The 7,933-nt window shown below is 40.0% G+C and overlaps 1 protein-coding gene across 1 annotated transcript; it reads left to right on the top strand.

The window, feature by feature from the left end:
• Window positions 1-361: 361 nt before the first annotated feature.
• lrrc4bb (leucine rich repeat containing 4Bb) lies at window positions 362-4,248 on the top strand. The gene is made up of 2 exons (XM_028567719.1): window positions 362-604; window positions 875-4,248. The coding sequence occupies exons 1-2, from the start codon at window positions 362-364 to the stop codon at window positions 2,861-2,863; spliced, it is 2,232 nt and encodes a 743-aa protein (XP_028423520.1). The 3' UTR covers window positions 2,864-4,248.
• The last annotated feature ends 3,685 nt before the right edge of the window (window positions 4,249-7,933 follow it).

Genomic DNA, 7,933 nt, shown 5'->3' with positions numbered 1-7,933 from the left:
CTACAGTGAGAAGCTTCAGCCTCCACAGAGACAACACTTTCAAGAGCAAACCCTCCCCCAAATTTGATTTCTATTTTAATAATTGTCATGGGAAACAAAAAATAAAGAGTTTCCCCTTAAATGACATGTTAAAAAGAACGAGGTGTTTGACAGTCAAAGAAGGATGAACAAAGTAAAATAATCTATTTATGATATAGTCTTTAATATAACATTAAACTTTTCCCTCTCCGTTTTTAAAGTGACTGCTTGAAGGAGAAAAAAGAGAATACAATATGAACATCAAGATAAGCACTTAAGTTCCCCTGTTTGGAGGTGACTTATCAACATCATAGCAATAGGGGTGGGTCATGACTCAGTTGCCATGCGTGTTGTCATGGTGACCAACCCCTGTACCCCTTCCCCCCTCCTCTGGTTGGTCCAGCTTTTGTTGTGGTTTCACAACCATGGACCACAGCTGACAGAGGCAGCACCCCCCTGCCCCAACCCCTGTACCTGCTCCAATCAGGCGAGCCGTGTCATCTGTACAAGGAAGAGTTTAGATCAAGTCCCAGACAGTATTTCAGAGAACACAAGATACCTCAATCTACAAGAGAACACAATTCAGGTAAATATGGCTTCATCTTCAAACAGACCATGTTGTGTAATGTGAAGTAATGTCCTTGTGCGTATGGTGTGTAATGTGATGTTGTAAATTGTATTGTCACATGATAGATTGTAGGACCCCAGGAAGAATAGCTTTTAGCTTATGCTGAAGCTAATGGGGATCCAAATAAAACAAACAAACCAACAAACATTCAGACTGAAATAATATATGTTGACAGCAGTAATTCTGATGTTGCTACAACATGCCTCCATGTTTTTGTTTCCACACCAGGTGATCAAGTCTGACACATTTAAGCACCTGCGGCATTTGGAAATCCTCCAGCTCTCCAAGAACCACATCCGACAAATTGAGGTGGGAGCTTTCAATGGCCTTCCCAACCTTAACACGCTGGAGCTTTTTGACAACCGTCTCACAGTGGTACCGTCACAAGCCTTCGAGTACCTCAGCAAGCTAAGGGAACTATGGCTACGAAACAACCCCATCGAGACACTGCCCGCATTTGCCTTTCACCGTGTTCCCTCTTTACGCCGTCTCGATCTAGGGGAACTTAGAAAGCTGGATTTCATCTCAGAGGCTGCCTTCGAAGGTCTGGTCAACTTGCGCTTCTTGAATCTTGGCATGTGCGGCTTGAAGGACATCCCTAATCTCACCCCACTAGTACGACTAGAGGAGTTGGAGCTGTCAGGGAACCAGTTGGGTATAGTCAGGCCTGGATCCTTCCAGGGCCTTGTGTCCCTTCGCAAGCTGTGGCTAATGCACTCCAGAGTGTCAGTCATTGAACGCAATGCTTTTGATGACCTCAAAAACTTGGAGGAGCTCAACCTCTCCCACAATTCCCTACATTCCCTACCCCATGACCTCTTCACCCCTTTGCACCAGCTGGAGAGGGTACATCTCAACCACAACCCCTGGGTGTGCAACTGTGATGTTCTGTGGCTCAGCTGGTGGCTGAAAGAAACAGTTCCCAGCAACACTACATGCTGTGCTCGATGCCATGCGCCTCCAGCTATAAAAGGCAAATACATTGGGGAACTAGACCAGAGCCACTTCACCTGCTTTGCCCCAGTGATTGTTGAGCCACCCACTGACCTTAATGTCACTGAGGGCATGGCCGCTGAGCTCAAATGTCGTACTGGAACCTCGATGACCTCTGTGAATTGGTTCACTCCAAATGGCACTCTAATGACCCACGGATCATACCGAGTTAGGATCTCAGTTCTTCATGACGGAACACTGAACTTCACAAACGTGACCGTGCAAGACACTGGGCAGTACACTTGCATGGTAACCAACTCCGCTGGAAACACCACTGCGACCGCTGTGCTCAATGTGTCCGCTTCGGACCCCAGCAACAGCTACAGCTATTTCACCACTGTCACTGTGGAAACAGTCGAGACAGTGAGAGGAGATGAGGAGAACTCAGCAAGACAGTATATTAACGAGACCTTCATAGATTTCCCTACTGTTCAAAGAGGGGTGTTAGAGGGTCGACCTGGCATCACTATTTCGCCTTCTCTCTCCTCTCTTTCCTCACTGTCCCCACGAGCCAACAGAGCTACTGAAAATGCAGTGACTGTGTCCATAATGGATGTAACTAACATTCCAGGCTTGGATGATGTAATGAAAACAACTAAGATAATCATTGGTTGCTTCGTGGCCATTACCTTTATGGCAGCTGTAATGTTGGTGGTCTTCTATAAACTTCGGAAGCAGCACCAGCTACACAAGCACCACGGCCCTGCCAGAGCCATCGAGATTGTCAATGTGGAAGATGAGATTGGAGCTGGGGCCGGGAGTGGCATCTCAGGTGGTTCAACGATGAATTCTGGCAGTGGAGAAGGAACCCTAAGGATACATCATCCAGAAATAGTCAACCTTCCCAACATTGGCCGTACAGATACTCTCAACCATTACTACAAGACCCATCATTTCAACAACAACGTGATGGGTCTTAGTATTGGCTCCGACGGGATGGGACAAGGAGTGATCCTCAATAGCAAGAACCAGCAAGTCCAGGATATCCCCATCTCCTGTACCTCGGTCCCAATCTCTACATCTACTTTGCTCACCTCATCAGGCAATGGCACCAACATCAACCCCTGTTCTATGTCCCCACCGCTGCCGATGTCTCTCCCCATGCCTACCATGGGCTTACATGGATCGATCAAGGGTTTCATGGGCCATAACCAGAATCCCCAAATGGAGCCTCTTCTCTTCAAGGGGAGCTCGAAGGAAAACGTCCAAGAGACTCAGATCTAAAAACAAAAGCGAGAGTATAGGGAGAGAGTGAGCAAGAGTCAGAGACAGAGAGGGGATTGATGTTGAGTTTATGCGCGGAATGATTAGACACTAGAGTGCATTGACATTACACCAGGAGAGAGGATAGACTGACACGGCAATACACAAACACATAGACTTATCCGTGACAGTGTACTGAGCCAAGGATTACCACAATGGGCCACTTGTGTTTGTAGTAACGATCATGGCCATGGAGATCAAGGAATGGACATTGCTACAATGTAAATCTGTGCCAAAGCAAATCTTTTTTTGCAGTTTCTACAAGCTATGTTCTCGAAGGGAAAAACTAGCCCTTCAGAGAAATCAGTCCCCAAATCGTTGTTGGCCAGCAGAGATGAAAGACATGCACAGCACTTACAACGCAGAAGATCGGAGATATTACAGAACAAAATCCAAAAGACATTTTTCTTCAACACAAAACACAAGCCACACTCTCTCTCAAGTGACTCAATAGACTCCCTCAAGGTGACAATTATGTAGGCATAAATAGATGGACAAAAAGGTACAGTGCAGTACAAACTACTGTGAAAAATCCACAAATTATATAAATATATTTTCATTTAAATATGTATCATTGCGGACTCCGATGCAGAGATATTTTGGGGTGGATGTATAAGCTGGTATAGTTTGTTTCTTTGTGAATAATCAGGGGCGGCTATAGTGAAGGTTGGTTATGATACATGTTTTAAGTTTGGCTACTTCTCAGAAACATAAGGGCTCAATTGCAACACTCATTGTGAATCTTTGAATTGGCTTTGTGACATAAAGTCCATTTAGGTTGTAGAACAGTAAATGCAGATCACTGTTTGACAAACTTTTTTCTGTTGCTTCAGTAATAATCATAACAAACTTTTGTGTTCTGAGAGTGTAATATGTATTTTGTAAAAGCCAGCTACTTGGTATTTGAATTGACAATTCTGATACTTAAATGCCAGCATCAAATAATGGTTAAAACAATGTTCCACAAACACAGAAAGGTAATCCATTGCAAAGACCTGTGTGGGTAAAACAAAGTGTTGACAATGTGTTATTTGAATCAGATCAGTAGCCAGATATTTGCTTTTAGACAGGAATTTGATATGACCTCCTTGCTGATGGTTACCATAATCATGCCATAAAATGCTGTCATAGGGATGATTAGACATCTGCAGCAGCATTCAAGAAGGGATTAAACATCCATGTTAGGATGATTGGAATGAATGGAAATGTACAGTATATTAATAATAATAATGTCTGGTTGTATGACAATTGTAAGATCCACATTTTTACAGTGTAACTTTCATATGTTATATGCCATTTACGCTTATTGCGTTTCAACTATGTATTTCTTTATTTTTGTTAGTTTGATATAATGTGTACAGTTGTCTAGCCATGTATCATTACGTGTGAAATAAATCAATCATATATTGGATCGTGGCCGGTCAATATGGCAACCACATAAGGAAAGAGTCAGACTTTAAGCAGTGCTAAACCTGGATAGAATGTATGGTTTGTGGTTTAATCATTAGTCATCCTGGTAATGATAGGTGCCATCTGCTCTATTAACATGTTCAGACAGGGTTTTAGGCACTCTCCTATAGATGTTCTACAGACACTACTGGTTTTGCAAAATTAGTGTTTTTAACAGAATTATTTGATGATGACTTATTCTTAATGAAGGCACTTGTGTCTATAAGTAGCCTTCAGTATGCTTCTCCAATGGTGATTATTTCATTCTAGTTTGGAAATGGGACGAAGATTTGACAAAATAAGTATATTGAATAGGAAATTATCTTTTTTGTATTAATCAAGCAGGAAACTAAAATGTTTGTTGCAATTGAGCACAAACTGGACCAGTTATTCCAGATAAATGTACCTGAGATAGTACTATCCACAAAATCATAACACGGTTTTCGACTGTAATGCAGCTCTGTATGCGTTTTCTCTGTTTTTTTCTGTTGCACCCCTCCCTCAGACCTGCATATACAGGAGCTGTTTCATGTCAGTGACAATGTTTTTTCTTATCAGTAACAAGCCCACAAAAGGAACACTGAGGAATAGTAATAATAGTGGTGATAATATGAGTGACGAAATCAGACAAAACCCACCCAGATTGCATTGTCACCAAGGTTAATCCATGAAAGGAACATCTTCTGCATAAATGCACACCACGTTCATCCTGTTAAATGCCAAACATCGAGGCCATCTTTAAAAAAAAAGAAAAAGTCTGGTTTTACCTACAATACTATATGTAAACTGATTGATCAAATAACTAAATTATAGCCATGTATTTCATCAACTTGGTGTCTTTGGTCATGGATCTCATTCAAAAGCATAGTAAATGTAAATGTGTTACGACCCTGCAGACAGATCTAGTGGGCAGGGTTCAACTGTAGCCCCATAGAGACACAAATAGAATATAAATGAAGGCTAAAGACACAACATATGGGCCCTTCCCTTGATGTGCTACATTTGGTGGCTCTGCCGTCAGATTTCAAAGAGCATACTAGATACCTCCTTGTGTGCTGTGTGTGAGGTGCATTCCTGCATGTTAACCATGGAACAAATCATTTTACCTGAACGCTACTGTGGCAGTGTTTTATTATGATGGTGATTCACCTAATCAACACATAAATGTTCCTTTCATACCTCTGGACATCCGTAACACTCAACACAATTATCATCATTATTATTAACATTTGAATGAAATGCAGAAGGGCTTTGTTACATCTTAGTATAGTGGCTGCCATTGTACATAACTTGATGCGATATAAAAGGAGGCTCATTCTAGAGCTATAACGTATGACCCCTTTTAATGTAGATCACAAGCTTGAGATTGTAATCTGAATATGTGCATATTGGTCAACTGTACCTCACTGTATTATATATATGGTGGTGAATTGATGCCGTTTGGCTACAGATGGAGTACTGGCATATGTGGATCCTCTGCACTATCCCTTGCTCACAGTGGATGCTTCAGCCCAGATTACATTTCTTGGTTTGTCAGAAGCTCCTTAATGAAAAGGATTATCATATCTGAGACAGCAAATTGCAAGACAAGAAAATGCAATGACCTTTTGGTCATTTAAAGGTAAGCTGTTCTGTTTGATAAAACAATGTAAAAAATAATAATATCCTGGGACTGTTTTGAAAAGCTTTTTAAAAAGACAGAGAGAGAACAGTGTAAAGCTCTAGAAAAATTTAGATTTCTTTAATACAAAATAATGATTAAAATGTCTTTTTGTGTTTTTTATTTTTTATTTTCCAGTTGTTGGTTGTATCTCAGTATGTGATATTATCAATTTGGGTCTTTAGGTATTGTCATTTAATGTCATTTTTTCCCCACGCATTCATCCAGGTAGTGTGGCAGAAGAGTGTATTTCTTCAATTATAGCGAAATCAACATGCGCTGTACTTGCACTTCTATGACTGTCATACAATGACTGAGAGGTACATTATTTCACTGTTTGCTACTTCTGTGACTTCAATTTTACGTCCGCTGTAAGAAATTATTCTGCTACAGTATTTGAAACATATGCCACTTTCATTCTTTGTTGTGATTCCAACCTACAGAGCACCACAACTAACTAAATGAGAAATTAGTTAACAAGTTTAACATGATGATGTTTATAATAAGTTATTGCGTGAAATTTCATAAAACAAAATGAAAAAAGTCCTAACAATTACTGTGTTTACACTGTTTTTTTTTTTACTTTATTTATTTTGTATTTTCACACTTATTTATTTAACACACTTTCAAGGTTTGAGTTAGACACAATGCCCCCTTGTTTTTCTGCTATGCAATTAAATCGTAATAGCTGGTACTTGTTATTTAAAGGTCCATGCTAATGTTATGGTATTACAGCAAATGTAGCTAGACAGAATTTTTAAAAAGTACCAGCAGCTAACAAACTGCCAAACAGTCAAACAATTTGCAGATGTTGTGAATACATAAAACAGATTTCTTGAATATAATCATAAATAAATGAACAAACACAAACATCTAAAATTGTAGGTGGGCTGATAATTGTCTAGGAATAAAAACATCTGATCTTGCTGAAATCCTAACAACAAACTAGTTAAACTAATTAATTAAGAAGGGTGGCTCTAGAAATACAGTCATTCAAGGCGTTACTATTACATCCTGTAATTACTGCAGCATGGCAACCGCCTTAATAAATCAAGTGGTCCATCATGTTACATTAGCGTAATTGTACATAAACCCGCGCTGCCATTTTTTATTATTAGCACATGTTGTGAATTTGCAAATCTGACAAATAGGTTGAAGGAAACTAATCAGATCCTTTCAGTGGATAGTTAGACATTTCCTACGCAAGACAAGTGTAAAAAGAACAAATTTTTATGCTGGCCAAGAATGTGCAGGGCTTCATTAACACATCATTACCACTAGTTCTTATCTTGAAAGGGTTGACACAATCAAGCTTTTCTTCACTGTGTTGTATTCTGTTCTTCAGTTCATCTGCATGTTCCAGATTTGATATTTTTGAGCTTATTTTGGACCCTGAGGTGAGGTGAAACTATGGTCTATCACAGATGTCCACTGCGCAGTGCAAGTCTAACCCAAGTTATGAAACAGCTACCTCAAGGGATTCATATAACAACAAATGCATCAGCCATGAATGAATGTTTAGATCAAATGTTTGGGCCTTACAGCAAAGACATTGTATTTAAAATGTCTTAGGGGGCACTATGTTAAGTTATTTTCTTGAATGTAATTGTACTTGGCTTGTACTCTGGTCCCCAGAGAGCTCAGTCCCTATGAGACTGGAAATACCTTTAAAGGCCTGAAAAAGAAATAGAAAAGACCGCTACAGCATTTTACAGTTACATCCTAGTATTTTCTGAAGACAAGGCAAAGGATTGATACAAAACTAAATGTTTTGTAACACCTTGAGGTGACTCATTTTCAAGCTGATTATTAATATCTGTGTTTTGCAGCTTTTTGCTGTTTCTCAGCTTGTGGTAATAGTGAGCAAACATACAATGAATGCAATGTTTGAAAGGGGTAATATCAAGTGGGGGATGTGAAGT

This window comes from Perca flavescens, chromosome 21 (assembly GCF_004354835.1).
Source record: "Perca flavescens isolate YP-PL-M2 chromosome 21, PFLA_1.0, whole genome shotgun sequence".
Classification (NCBI taxonomy): domain Eukaryota; kingdom Metazoa; phylum Chordata; class Actinopteri; order Perciformes; family Percidae; genus Perca; species Perca flavescens.
This window is presented reverse-complemented; position numbering and strand designations above follow the sequence as displayed.

Coding starts and splice junctions, on each gene's coding strand:
- lrrc4bb (XM_028567719.1), top strand. CDS start 362: ATGCGTGTTGTCATGGTGACCAACCCCTGTACCCCTTCCCCCCTCCTC. Junction 605..874: donor TACAAGAGAACACAATTCAG/GTAAATATGGCT, acceptor TTTCCACACCAG/GTGATCAAGTCTGACACATT.